The following is a 14,514-nucleotide window of genomic DNA, read 5'->3' on the forward strand; positions in this document are numbered from 1 at the left end:
TGGTTTCTGACTGGAATATGATGGTTATGTTGTGTGCAACCAGAGGATATGCATCTAATCTAAGTGTTTAGACATGCACGATCTGCGAACAGACTCACAAAAGTGCCAGATCACTTCCTATTCTAGACTGACTTGACTGAACTGAACCCTTGTCGTGCTGTAGCTTGTCCACGGACACATAGGGTTGGATGTGTCACGTGACATCCCCTCCTTTTCAAAGTGAGGTATTGGTACCGAACTATATGGCGTCGAGAAAGATCACCAATAGCATCCAAAATCCTGGAAGGGACTCTTCGCCGGCCCACTCTGATGTGTGGGTCGTACGGTACTTGGAACTTCATAAAGGTCTGCAATGCTTACTTCTTTGGGTGTGCCAAAAGCGACACAAAGTCTTCTGTGGCTCCTTCAATGCTTCAACTTCGTCTAGAATCGTGCTTCTTTCTTCTTCAAGAATCTCCATGGCTGAAAATTCCTGAAACCACTTCCAACACAAAAACATGAACATACCTATTCCATGTAAAGTGAGTGGAAAAATCTCGTCTTCCTAAACGACTGTGCATGCAATGTAGATGAACAAAGAGACGGAGTGCCAAACCGTTCACCACACACACGCAAACAATGAGATCGAATCTTTCTCTTATGATCTAAAGCAATCAACTGTGGCAATTCACAACGGAAATGCCCATGCTTGGTGCTCATACTTACATGTGCTCTTTCTACAACTGTGTCGTGCCAAGGAAGAGACATGGAATGTGACTTCCTTGAATGCATACTTTTCAGCTTTTCACGAACAATCTGCATACATCCGTGCTCATTCATGAGTGAAACGTGCTCAACGTACAATGTCATGCCTAGGAAAAGGGATCACATAAAGACGCTGACGAAAATACAGGAAACGATCACGAATGAAACACTCGAGAAATGCGTGCTGACTAATCATTCGAACATATAGTACTTCCTGTGGGGGTACTTTGGACCTCGACTCGAGAGTCAAGATCGGTTCTTCGTGATTGATCAAATCTGCAATGAGGTTAGCTTTACTAGAGAAAGTATCAACTAACACATGAACAATCACATCATCTTCATGTAAATCATCATGCTTGTGAGAAATCACATCTTGATCATGCAAATCATCATGCTTGTGAGAAATCACATCTTGATCATGCAAATCATCATGCTTGTCATTGGTATCCAAATCATCATGCTTATCATCATCATTCAAATCATCATGCTTATCATCATGCAAATCCTGTGTATCATGCTTGGGAGAAGAAGAGACTAACAACGTCTCCTTTTCCCGAATCTCTTGCATTTGTGCCTACACTTGACAAAAGAGTCGCAACAACTCTTGCATGTGTCGCGCTTACTCTACTCAGGCTGTATGGCTGTCTTTCTTTCTGCTTTTCTTTCTGCGTGTCTGCGATCCATTTCTGTCATTCTTTCTACTCTTCTTGCTTCACGTTCTAACTTCCTGTCCATAAACATCTGCTCCAACTCCTCCATAGGAGTTAGTGCAATCCTTGGCGTAGATGGGGAAGGGGAAGGGGGAGGGTCAGAAAAACCTCCTGGTGGGGAAAATTCTTGTTCACCTCTCTCTCATGCTCATCACCTCCAAGTGAAGTATCCATTCTGCTTCGAGTGATGACCATCCACTGAAGTCTTGGGTTTTTGTGGGTTCTTGTGGTCTTGGGTGATTAAGTTCACGAGGAACTTGGGTTCTTGGGGGTCTTGAGTTCTTGAGGTTCTTCTTTCGCTTGCAATCTGTGTTAGAGAAGGATCTTCTCTTCACCCGAGTTCTGCTCTTTTCCGCGGGCGCACCCCTTGGCGGCCTTGCGCTCACACCAAGGTTGCTTTTTCCCACCTCACGTCGATTGGCCAGCCGCTAAGTGCAAGTCCGCTCTCAATGAGTGAAAAGAGGCACAAGGGAAGGCTGGACAAACCCTTCTTTCCTGGGATTCCTGTCACTCTTCAAAAACACCATTAGGAATCGACACGCCCGAGTGAACTTGAGTTCGTGCGACCTCAACAAGCAAAAAAAAATCCTGTGGTTCTTTCCTTGAGTGATACAGAACATTGCCAAAGCTCGGATACCAATGTAAGGTGCAGCGGAAAGAATGTTTGAACTTTGCTCAAAATGAGTGCTCCGAACTGTGCTCAAGGTTCCTTTTACTTATGGAAGGGAGAGCCTTCCGTTCTTAATGAGAGAGTGCAATGGACACAAACAAAGTGAATGGACATTGTGAATGGAAGTGCATGAGACTGAGAGATAGAGAAGAGAATACGACACCAGAGACGACGTAAAACCCTCCTCCGAAGGCCCCACTATTTATGGCGAGAGCAGTCTACTTATGATTGCACAAATCTCTACAATGCTTGGACTTGCCGACGATGAGGACGACGACGAGACGGGCTGAAATCTGAAAATGCTAAGGGCTGAAAATCTGCAAATCTTTATATGCTGAATTCTGACTCTATGTCGGTGACGATGTCGATGGCGACGATGCAACAACGACGCGCTGAAAACGCAGATGCTGAAATCTGCATTTTCCGGGCTGAATCTGTAAACTTCGATGGATCCCAACGTGCGGCAAGGAATTGTTGCAGGAAGGTGAGATCTGCGAAGTTCGGGACTTGTTCTGCGAGTGCTAAAGGCTGAAAACTGAAAACGCTGGTCCTATGGCTGATTCTGTCGCGATGATCTGCAAAAACGCTGAGGTTGATCTGCAAACCAAAAACGTTAGGGCTGAAAACTGACCTTGCGGGGAAATCTGCTAACACTAGGAAATCTGTTGTGTTGCTGTGGGAATCTGCTAACGCTAGGCCTGATCTGTTGTCTACTGTCACCGGGAATCTGCAAGTGCAAAAACGCTGGCTGATCTGGTGCAAAAACGCTAGGCCTTCTGTTGAGAGAAAACGCCAGAGTTGTCACGGGGGTTGGTCTTGCTGAGAAGTTGCCAGTTGGACTATGCGAACAGGAAAGCATTATAAGCTTTCAGCTAGATATTGTGGTCCGTTCTTGATCACAAAGAAAATTGGCCAAGTTGCCTATAAACTAGCTCTTCCTTCGGATGTTAGTGTACATCCAGTGTTTCATGAGAGCCGCCTTAAAGTAAAATTGGGCGAAGCCGACCTTGTTGTGCCTATCGAGGAAAATGTATAGCAAGATATGCAAACTGAGCATATTCCCCGAGAACCAGTCTTAGATCATCGTACCCGTCATTCGCGCCAAAAGGCTTATGACGAGTACTTAGTTAAATGGAAGGGTCAATTTGAAAGGTTTGCTACTTGGGAACCAGTTAGAGTTCTGAAAGCTCAATATCCCCACTTCATTGATGAGGACATCAATGGTTCTTAAGGGGGGAAGTATGTTATGTCCCGCCCTTAGGACAGGGGATTTAACCTAGACACCGTCAGGATGGGCGTCCAGCGTCCGGGCGGACGTAGTGTGAACATGGCCAGTGTGGCCGGCCATATTATAAAAGGGAAGCCAAGGCCTCATTTGCAATTATCGACCCCACTGGCACAGTGCCAATGGTTAGCCTGTGAGGCTAGGAGTGCGCGAGGTCACCTCGAGGAGGTGAGGCCGGGTGGTATGGGACGCTCGGTCTTACAGGTGCACGCCTACGTCCTCAGACGCTGGCCCAAGCACAAGGGAGCTGCCGGATGGTGGCTATGGTGGGGTGGTTTGTCCAACGCGTGTCTGTAGGCAGTCCGTGTAGCCAGGAGATCCACTCCCTGCGTTTGTTTCAGCAACCAATGCTCAAGATGGCATTACTTTCACGTACAAAGTTGAGGAGAGCAACACTGGAGTGTATCCAGTCGGTAGCCACTACTGGGGTGTCCATGGTAGCTTCTTCATCGACTTGGTCTCACTATTGATGTCCACTATGAGCAGCAGAGAGGGTGTTAAAAGTTTAGGCATCTCAAGTGAATTGCCCAATGTGATCCCATTATTTAGTTTGGCTTTTAGGTATTTATTTTACTTATTTGTCAAAGTCTTAGGTAGGGCAATTTACTGAGATTGCTATATAAGCAACCCCCTTGCATATTCAGTTATTTAATGCCAAAGTTGATTGGTTCAGGAGACTCTCTCTCTCTCTCTCTCTCTCTCTCTCTCTCTCTCTCTCTCTCTCTCTCTCTCTCTCTCTCTCTCTCTCTCTCTCTCATGCTCACTCCCCTTGGTCTCTACGCTTCCGCATCGTCGACTTTGACAGGGTACAAATAGTAAGATTATCCATACGGACTCCAACCATTGTAGCCTCGTAGCGGTGGTGGTGGGGGAGGTGACGGCAAAGCCAGTGGCAAAGGCGGTTGTGTAACAAACTGCTGACGTGTTGACCTACTGAAGAACGGAGCTACCGGCCGAGGGGCCTAAACCCTAAGAAGAACAAGTAACAGAAGAAGTGCCACAAAGTGATGACGTAGTTGCCCAAGAGCAGAAACCCTAACTGTTGAAACCCTAATTCTGGTTGCATTGGTTGATGACGTGGCAGACTGTACGGATTTTTGTGATTTACGCTGGCAGCTTTTGGCATTGCTTTTTGGACCAGGAGCTTTTGAGTTTTGAAGGCTTTTCACTGTAATTGCTTTTTAGGCCAAGGGCCTTTAAATATGAGGTTAGGGCTCATTCTCTGGCATGCTTCCTCGAGAAGGTGCAGAGTCTCGAGTACCGGCTTATACTATGTTGATGCAATATAAAGAAATACGAAAGGGGCGCCAAGGTTTGGGGCCAATACTCTCTGGGGTGGAATTCCGCCATTCCCTGTCGCGTGTCGTCTCTCTCTATTTCAGTTCAGTTGTTATTTGAAGTGCTAAAAGTCTGTTTCAGTCTGTTCTTTTCTATTGGCACGTGGTGCCCGCCTTGTGACAGGTTGCATTGGATCAGGGTCAGACAGCTGCACCATATTTCTGAAGACTCTCCCCATCGGAACACACAGCTCGGAGGGTTGTCGGTTGGAAGCTCTCATACTTTCTGGTGCCGAAGGAGGTGGTGTCACCTGAGGCATTAGAGGGGGTAACATGTAATTCAAAAACTGTTGGAAACCCTACAGCACCGGGAGATTATGTTGCAGATAGTCGTGAAAGAATGTTGCGAAGCTCGTCGAGGAGAAATTGCAAGTACTCTGCCAAATCCATAAACGCCATGATGCTCTATGTGTTCTTGGTAGGACCGGTATGCTTTGAGAAAAGCACACGACGGAGCTTTGATACCACTGTAACGGGAGGGCACCACATGCCAACGCATATTTTACGCAAATTTGGTGTTGGATCTCTTTTTAAGGTTTTAGGCCCCTCCGCCAGTACTATAAGTTGTGCAAAGTTAGAATTTCTAATCCTAACCCCTTTTATCTTTTAGGCCACTTGGCCAGTCTTCAACAAGTTGGTAGGTCTTCTTCTTCTTCTTCTTCTTCTTCTTCTAGGGTTTAGGCCCCTCAACTCAGATCTGCAAATTAGCTAGGGTTAGAATTAGGAAGTCCTGACCCCCCCTTCGTCTTCAGTGGTTGACACGTCAGCAATGGCCCCAAACTATGCCGCCCTTTCGGTGTTTCTTTATATTTCTCCAGCAGGTTACAACTCTACTCTGCCTCTCCAACAGGTAAAATGCCAGAGAGAGAGAGAGCCCACCACACATTCAAAGGCCTTGGGCCTAACCAAAAGCAATTACATGAAAAGCAATAGATTCAAAAGCATCTGGTGCAAAAGCCTAGCGCCCAAAAGTTGCCATCAAAAAATCTGAGAATTTCGTACAAGAGCCCGTGCAAATCCGAGATGGTCTATACAGGCAGCCACATCAACATATTTCACACAAATTTGGTGATGGAGGTCTTTTTAAGGTTTTAGGCCCCTTGGTCAGTACCTGTAAGTTGTGCAAGGTTAGGATTTTTATAATAACCCCTTTTATCTTTTAGGCCACTCGGCCCGGTCTTCAGTAAGTTGGTAGGTCTTCTTCTTCTTCTAGGGTTTAGGCCCCTCTACCGGGATCTGCAGGTTGGCTAGGGTTAAGATCAGGGAGCCCTAACCCCCCCTTCGTCTTCAAAGTTCAGTGGTTGACTCCCCAAAAGTTTGTGACAAGCTTCCACATTTGAGGCCACCAAAAGTCACGTGATAGAAGCTCAATTGTCTTATTAACCCCAAAATGCCCTGCTGATGGAAGGTCATGCCTTCGTTGAAGTACCTCTAAGAGTGTTGGTCCTGGCATAATAAAGAGAAGACCCTTATAGTAAATTAGTCCATCAATTTCTTGAAAGTCCTCATTAACACCTTGTCCTTGTAGTTATCTAATATTCTGGGCAAGTGGGTCCTTGGCAATTTGCGTCTTCACCTTAGAAAGAAAAGTAGAATCTTCAGGAGCTTGGCTTATGGTTGCGTTTAGCATAAGTTGCTCAGGTTTCAAAATCACCGACTCTTGTTAATCAAATGCTGCGTCGCCTTCTTTAGGTACAAGGTAGGATCTTCTTGATAAGGCATCCGGCTTACCTTGTTGACGGCCAAGCCTATAAGAGATAATGAAATCAAACCTTGATAGGATATTACTCCACTTGGCTTGGCGACGATTCAAGACGTAGGATGCCATAAAGTATTCCAAATTCTTGTGATCTGTATAGACAATGATCTTATGAGGAGCTCCTTCAAGTAGGCGACGCCAGGTTTCGAAAGAGTGGACAATTGCCAAGAGCTCTTTGTCATGGATTTCATAATTAATTTCTGCAGCTGAGAACTTGCGGGAATGAAAAGCCACTGGACGTACTCGACCATCCTCACCTACTTGAGATAGAATAGCGCCATGGATTTCCACTGGACGTACTCGACCATCCTCACCTACTTGGGATAGAATAGTGCCAAGGGTAAAATCTGAAGCGTCTATTTCTAGGATGAAAGGCTTTGTAGGATCTGCATGAATTAGAATGGATGCGATCGTGAAAGCTTGCTTGAGAGTTTGTAAAGCTTCCATGGCCTCTAAGTCCCAAACAAAATTATTATGGCCTGTCAACCTTGTGCGTGTTGTAACCACCTTGGAGTACCCCTAGATAAAGATACGATAGAAATTTGCAAATCCTAGGAAACATTGAACATCTCTTACCGAGGTGGGTGTCTCCCAATCAAGGATGGTTTGAACCTTCTTTGGATCCATGGAAATTCCCTTTTTAGAGATAACATAACCGAGAAATTCCACCTTAGATTGATGAAAAGAACACTTCTCCAACTTTGCATAAAACCCTGATGCACGAAGCTTTTCGAGCACTAACCGTACATGGTGCTCATGCTCTTCTTGATCCTTGGAAAATATCAAGATATCATCCAAGTATATTACCACAAAATGATCCAAATACTCCCGAAAGATGTCGTTCATTAAATATTGAAAAATTGTTGGGACATTTGTGAGACCAAATGGCATGACAGTATATTCAAAGTGGCCATACCTTGTGCGAAAGGTTGTCTTCCATTCATCACCTTCTTTGATCCTGACTAGGTTGTAAGCACCACGAAGGTCTATTTTTGTGAATATTCATGCCTTGCCAAGGCGCTCAAGAAGCTCTGAGATCAAGGAAAGGGGATAGCGATTATTGACAGTGATCTTGTTCAGACCCCTATAATCCACGCACATCTGGAGAGATCCGTCCTTCTTTTTTACAGAGAGTATTGGAGCCCCTGCTGGTCACTTTGAATGACGTATGAACCCCTTAGCAAGAATCTCATCAATATTTTTTCGTAATTCCGCCTATTCATCTTGAGATAGCTTGTATATTGGGCCAAAAGGGGGTTGGGTTCCCTCTTGAAGCTCTATAGCACAATCATAGGGTCGATGCTCCAATAAGAGGTCTACATTCTTCTTCTCAAAAACATCATTGTAATCTTGATATTGACATGGCAATGCCTCCATGCTTTTTCCTGTTGTTGACATGTCGGTCGGTGTTGCAAATATCAAGAAAGTTGGATGCTTTTTGGCCGCACGTATGAAGACCTTGGCTCCAAGATATATAGGCCTATTATGCCTTCCCTTCTTCTTTTGGACTTGCCGTAGTTCAATTCTCCGAGCCCTCCAATCTATGTTAGAATTATGTAATTCAAGCCACGGTAGCTGAATAACAATTGGACTGCTTGGGCTTTGTATGATATTGAACGCTATTCTTGAAACATGCTCCTTTTATGTTACTTCTATGGGGCAAGTTTCATACCTTATATCCCCTGAAGCGAGGGGACGACCATCAATGACTTCTACAGTTGTTGGATTAGACTTCTCCACAAGTGGTATGCCTTGTTCTTTTGCAAATTCTCTGTCCATGAAGCATGCTGTTGCACCTGAATCTAGTAATGCTTCACAATCCATGTGCCTACCTGGCATATGGATCTTGATTGGTAGCATAAAACTTGAAGCGGAATCAGCAGGCAGAAAGAGACCACCTTTTGTCTGGCTTTTGTCCAACCGTCCCGTCTCTATTGAGGTTGGACGTCCATGTTTTCCGAACACTTGAGGCAGTTGTACCATGAACCTTCATCCTTCTCTTCCTTGGACACTGTTGAGCAATGTGCCCCTGCTCTCCGCAATACATACATACGCCATTAATGTGTCGCCTTTGCTTCTCCTGGGCTAAGAGAGGTTGAAACCGTGCTGAATCAATTTGCATGCTTGATTCATGGCCCTCTTGAGGTGTGTAGCCTTCATGTGTCACTTTTGTTTCAGAGCGCAATGCTGCCCCAAGACGCCTCTCCTGTCGCCTCTCAAATAGTCGGTTATCACATTCTATTGCTTGAGAGATGAACTCGCTTAGTGTGTGAACCTTTGGCGTAGTCAATAAAAGATCTTTTACGTCATCCTTTAATCCCTACCGTAGCTAATGAAATATTCTTCATGCCAAGTTAAAGTTGTTGAAATTCGGATGCATAGACGGATGCAAGTCTTGACCGTTAGCGGAGATTTCTAAGTTTGGTTTCAGCAACCCCTGATCTGTCAGTATCCCCAAAGGTTGCAGAGCACTCCCACACAAAAGCTTCAAAGTCATGGAGGAGAGGAGATTCTTTTTCAAGTAAGGGAGCAAACCAAGAGAGAGCCGTACCTGAGAGGAGGGTCCCGATAAGGCCTACTTGAGAGGCGTCATCTGGATAACGCTCTCGTTGCATTCGAATGAAGAGTCGCACTTGTTGGAGAAAACCTCTAAACTTTGATCTAGTCCCATCAAAATTTTCAGACTGACCTTCGGCTCCTCCTTATGTTGTTGAGAATCGCTGGATCTTGCAAGTTGCAGCTTGCGCTTGATGTGTGCGTGTCTCTTGAAGCTCTTGAATTTGACGTTGAAGATCTTGCAACGCCAGTCCCAAGATTAAGGGTTGCCTTGCTTGAAGTTGAGCGTTACTCTCACGAAGTTCTTGTAACTAAGCTTTGATGCTTTGCAATGCCTTGATGACACCTTCCATCGTCGGCTCCATGATGACTTGACAAGATTAAGAGATGGGAGTCTTGCCAAACTGTTATGAGCGCGTCTAGAGCTAGAAGAAAGCAAGAGAAGGCACTCACAATGTACAAGAACCTTATAAGCTTGATCTTGGTTACAAGACTTAATACTTTATTAAGAGAACTTGATACAAGACTTAGATTACAGGATTCGAGTACAACACAAGGCTTGATTGCAAGGACAAGACTTCAACATAAGACAAGAACTAGAAGAGGGCTTACCTCATACGAGCTTCACAACTGGTGTTGGCAAGACAGAAGGGCTTGTAGCCCAAGACTCCTATTTATACTAGTGCTTGAGGAGGTTACTTGAGGAGGTTAGAACTTTCTAGGTTGTTCTTGAGGAGGTTAGAATCTTCTAAGTTCTACAACCCTCTTGACCCTTCTAGTCCTTCTAGAGCCTCTAGATCCTTCTTCAACTTTCTAGAGCTTTCCAGAAACTTCTAGATTCTTCTAGAATCTTCTAGATTCTTCTTCAAGCTTCTAGAACTTTCTAGAATCTTCTAGCTACTAGAATCTTCTTGATACTTTTAGAACCTTCTAGAATCTTTTGGATTCTTCTAGGGCCTTCTAGTAATGATGCAGACGATGACATAGGCGATGATGTGTCACAAACTGCTGACGTGTCAAAGCCCTCAAGAAGGGAGCCAACTTGCAGATGTTGGTCGAGGGGCCTAAACCCTAAGAAGAAGAAGTAACAGAAGAAGAACTCCTACCAACTTATGGGGACCCCGTCTGATGGGGCCCCAAGTGACAAAGGATTAAAATAAAGCAAGATCCACACACACACACATTGAAAGTCTTGCGTAGCAACTGATGACGTGGTAGCTGTGCGGAAAAACCCAAAAATTACACTGACATGATGATGTGGCAGACTGTACGGATTTTTGCGTTTTGCGCTGATCAGTTGTATGAAATTCCGTGATTTACGCTGGCAATTTTTTTGACATTGCTTTTGGACCAGAAGCTTTTAAGTTCGAAGGCTTTTAAGGTAAAACTGCTTTTGGCGCCTAGGGCCTTTGAATATGAGGTTAGGGCTCATTCTCTGGCATGCTTCCTAGAGAAAGTGGAGAGTCTCGAGTACCGGCTTGTACTACGTTGATGCAATATAAAGAAATACCGAAAGGGACGCCAAGGTTTGGGGCCAATACTCTCTAGGGTGGAATTCCGCGACTCCGTGTCGCGTGTAGTCTCTCTCTCTTTCAGTTCAGTTGTTATTGAAGTGCTAAAAGTCTGTTCAGTCTGTTCTTTTCTATTGGCACGTGGTGCTCGTCTTGTGACATGATGCAGGCGATGACATAAGTGATGATGTACGCAATGACATAAGTGATGATGCAAGCCATCTTCTAGAACCTTCTAGCACTTTTCTCAATCTTCTAGAATCTTCCACACCATTCTTCTAGAAGGCTCTAGAAACTTTTGGAAGCTTCTAGTGCTTTCTTGTAGGAGACTCGAGAAGACTAACTCTCAAGCATCCATGACATGGCACGCCACGGCCCACGTCACAAACTTGTGACATCACATATGGAGCACACTCTTCGGAGCTTGCTGCATTTGAATCAGTCAAAGTCGTTCAGCATTTGGTATGTAGCTGGAGGTACATACTCCAGAATCATGGGGCCCAAGTGACCTAAAGACATTTAAATAAAGCAGAACCAACGCACACACTGAAGACTCTAGCGTGGAGAATTGATGACGTGGCAGCATTTGTACGGACATCCCACAAAACGCGCTGACATGTTGATGCGGCACTTGTACGGATTTCTACATTTTTACGTTGATGGCGTGGCAGCTGTACGGATTTCGCAAAACGTGATGGCAGCTTTTGGACCAGCTGCTTTTAGAGTTTGATGCTTTTCATGTTATTGATTTTGAGAGGCCAAGGGCCTTCATATATGAGCCAAGGACTCATTCTCTAACATGCTCCTGCGTAGAGGTGCACGGGATGGAGTACCGGCCTTGTACTAAGTTCAAGCCATATAAAGAAACATCGAAAGGGGCGCCAGCGTTTGAGGCCAATGCTCTCTTGGGGTGGAACTCCACCACTCCCCCTCTCGTGTGTCATACACTCTCTCTTTCAGTTCAGTTGTTATTTGAAGTGCTTAAAGTTGTTCAGTCTCTTCTTTTCCGTTGCCACGTAGGGTCCTCGTGACAGTCTCTATCTATCTATAGTTTTCCTTTTATGCCCGGCAAGGGACCTATTTTGGTCCCTGGGCCAATTTATTATCTCTTGAGATGATGTGATATATTTATGACACTATTGGTGCAATTTGTTGGATACTTAGTAGGGCAAGTTAGGGACCTCCATATATATGGATCCCTACCCCCTTGTTTTGTATTATTGAGTCATTACAGATCATTGCTAGCGTTTTGGGGTTCTCTTGCTCTAGCATTTCTCTCTCTTCTCTCCTCTCTCGCGTTTTGCACCTACTCTCTCTCTCTCTCTCTCTCTCTCTCTCTCTCTCTCTCTCTCTCTCTCTCTCTCTCTCTCTCTCTCTCTCTCTCTCTCTCACGTTTTTGCCTTCCAATCTCTTTTCCTATTGTTAACTGTAACAAACTGCTGACGTGTCAAAGCCTAAAGAATGGAGTCAACGTGCAGATGTGGCCGAGGGGCCTAAACCCTACTTTCTGCCAGAAACCCTAACTGCTGAAACCCTAACCCTAATTTCTGCCAAAAACCCTAATTGCTGTAAACCCTAATTTCTGCCAGAAACCCTAATTGCTGCAAACCCTAATTCTGAAAACCCTAACCCTAAAACCTGCAAACCCTAATTTTTGCCAAAAAACCTAACCCTAACCCTAACCCTAAGGCAGCAGACAAATTCCAAAAATTGCGCTGACATGATGACGTGGCAGGCTGTACGGATTTCTGCGTTTTGCGCTGGCTGATGACAAGGCAGGCTGTACGGATTTCAATAAATTGCGCTGGCAGCTTTTTGGCTTTGCTTTTGAACCAGAAGCTTTTGAGTTTTGAAGGCTTTTCACTATAATTGCTTTTTAGGCCAAGGGCCTTTAAATATGAGGTTAGGGCTCATTCTCTGGCATGCTTCCTTGAGAAGGTGCAGAGTCTGGTGTATCGGCTTGTACTTTGATGATGCAATATAAAGAAATACCGAAAGGGGCGCCAAGGTTTGGGGCCAATACTCTCTGGGGTGGAATTCCGCCACTCCGTGTCGCGTGTCGTCTCTCTCTCCATTTCAGTTCAGTTGTTATTTGAAGTGCTTAAAGTTGTTCATTCTGTTCTTTTCTATTGGCACATGGTGCCCGCCTTGTGACACTAACACTCCCATCTTCTGATCTCCCCTTCCCCTCTGCATTGTAATGCTTGCAAGGGTTGCACCCAAGGCCCGTTCGATGACGGTTGACACACGTTTGCTCTGAAATCGAGTCGAAGGATCATCGAGTTGAGAGCTTCATCTCTCGAAAGTATAAGTAGGGAAGATCTCCCCTTCCCATCTGCATTGTAATGCTTGCAAGGGTTGCACCCAAGGCCCGTTCGATGACAGTTGACACACGTTTGCTTTGAAATTGAGTCAAAGGATCATCGAGTTGAGAGCTTCATCTCTCGAAAGTATAAGTAGGGAAGAAAGCTATAAAGTTCCATCGAGTTTGAGATTCTGAATGAAGCGTGGGAATAGTGTCCCATCTCCGATCCATGTGCTTATAAAGATTTCCCAATCGACTAAAAATTCCACTCCCGAGTACTGTGTCAATCTTCTTACGTCGGAAGATGAAGGAGTATTTATGTCTAAACAACATGATTTCTTGTGTTCCTTCTTGATACATCAAAAGCTCGAGAAAAGGAAGCAGGGGAGGATTGCAAAAAAGAGCTGTTGCCTCAGGTTATGGAGATTTAGGTTAGGTAGCGTGTGTCAGCTACCGCACTCCAATAGAAGACCGCATCTCCACCATAAAAGGACCATGCATCAAAGATTCAAGAAGCAAAGGAGAAAGAGGCCTCCACCATCTCTCAGACCAATCCAAGAGCTAAATGATACAACACAATGCCGGGGCAAAGAGTTGCAGACGAGGCTGGAGAGAACCCCAACTTCTCTCAAATTTCTTCCTTCTTTCTTCTCACTCAGCCAGGCCTGTTGCTCAAGTGCTGCTAGGTACATCTAGGCAAGTCACATGTTCATGGTTTCAATACCTGCACTTAGGGTGTTTTTTCTTGACTTATAAATATTGGTTTCATCTATATTGGTTTCATCTACTAGTCTACTGCATTAATTATTCCCGTCTATGCCCACGAATGTCTCAAAAAAAAAAAACACGCTTTGATGATTGTTAAGTTTCTGTCAATGTAAAACAGACGTATTTTTCGGCCAAGCATTGTCCGTGCTAACTTTTATTCCAATTCAATTCAATTAGATGTCATCAGAAGAATCTCTCTTCTCCTCTCTCTCTCTCTCACTCTCTCTCTCTCTGCATGTCTCATTTTTGTGTATGCCAATCTTGAGAGAGAGAAGAGAATACCTTAACAGTGTCCAAAACGGGGATAGCAGAGTCGTCGTCCTCAACGGAAGACGCAGAAGAAGTGGCAACGCCTCCGCATGAAAAGGAGAGCAGCAAGAGGAGGAGAAGCCTACCTCTCCACGTCCTCACCCCCGCCACCATCATTTCGATCTCTCTCTCTCTCTCTCTCTCTCTCTCTCTCGACGTTAAAAACTCTCTCGCTCTCTCTCTCTCTCCACATTTTGACAACATTTTTAATGACCTTTTGCCAAACGGAGGTTCTCTCCTTTGTGCCCAAAAGATGCCAATTGGATTCTGCTTCAACCCTATTCCAAAAATATGGGAGATTTTAGCTTTCTAAAATCTAAGCAGCCTTAGTAAAGAAGGAAGATAGGATGTACCTTGCATGTGAAGCATTGAAATCTTCGTGGGCCTTAGTAAAGCATGGTAACTTTTGGGAGAAATTGTGGAATCTATACTATTATAAAAGGGGGAGGGATCATCCCCCCGCCCCCCCCAACACACACACACACACACATGGCGGGAGCTCCTCGCTCCAACAATGTAGTCTACAACCCCAGACCACACAGGGACACACAGAAAAAGCG

The 14,514-nt window shown here is 44.9% G+C and overlaps 1 protein-coding gene across 2 annotated transcripts in view; it reads right to left on the reverse strand.

Annotated features, from left to right (window-relative positions):
* The window catches only part of LOC147425011 (protein TUNICAMYCIN INDUCED 1-like), a 40,505-nt gene extending 26,377 nt beyond the window's left edge, over nt 1-14,128 (reverse strand). Inside the window, exon 1 of one of the 2 annotated variants that reach the window (XM_086500160.1) lies at nt 13,928-14,128. In XM_086500160.1, coding sequence (XP_086356286.1) covers nt 13,928-14,071 — 144 coding nt within the window. In that variant the 5' untranslated portion in view covers nt 14,072-14,128. The remainder of the gene's footprint in view (nt 1-13,927) is intronic. The other variant, XM_086500161.1, reaches the window with a different exon arrangement.
* Nucleotides 14,129-14,514: the final 386 nt, after the last annotated feature.

Source organism: Adiantum capillus-veneris, chromosome 25 (genome assembly GCF_014529385.1).
Source record: "Adiantum capillus-veneris isolate H3 chromosome 25, ASM1452938v2, whole genome shotgun sequence".
Lineage (NCBI taxonomy): Eukaryota > Viridiplantae > Streptophyta > Polypodiopsida > Polypodiales > Pteridaceae > Adiantum > Adiantum capillus-veneris.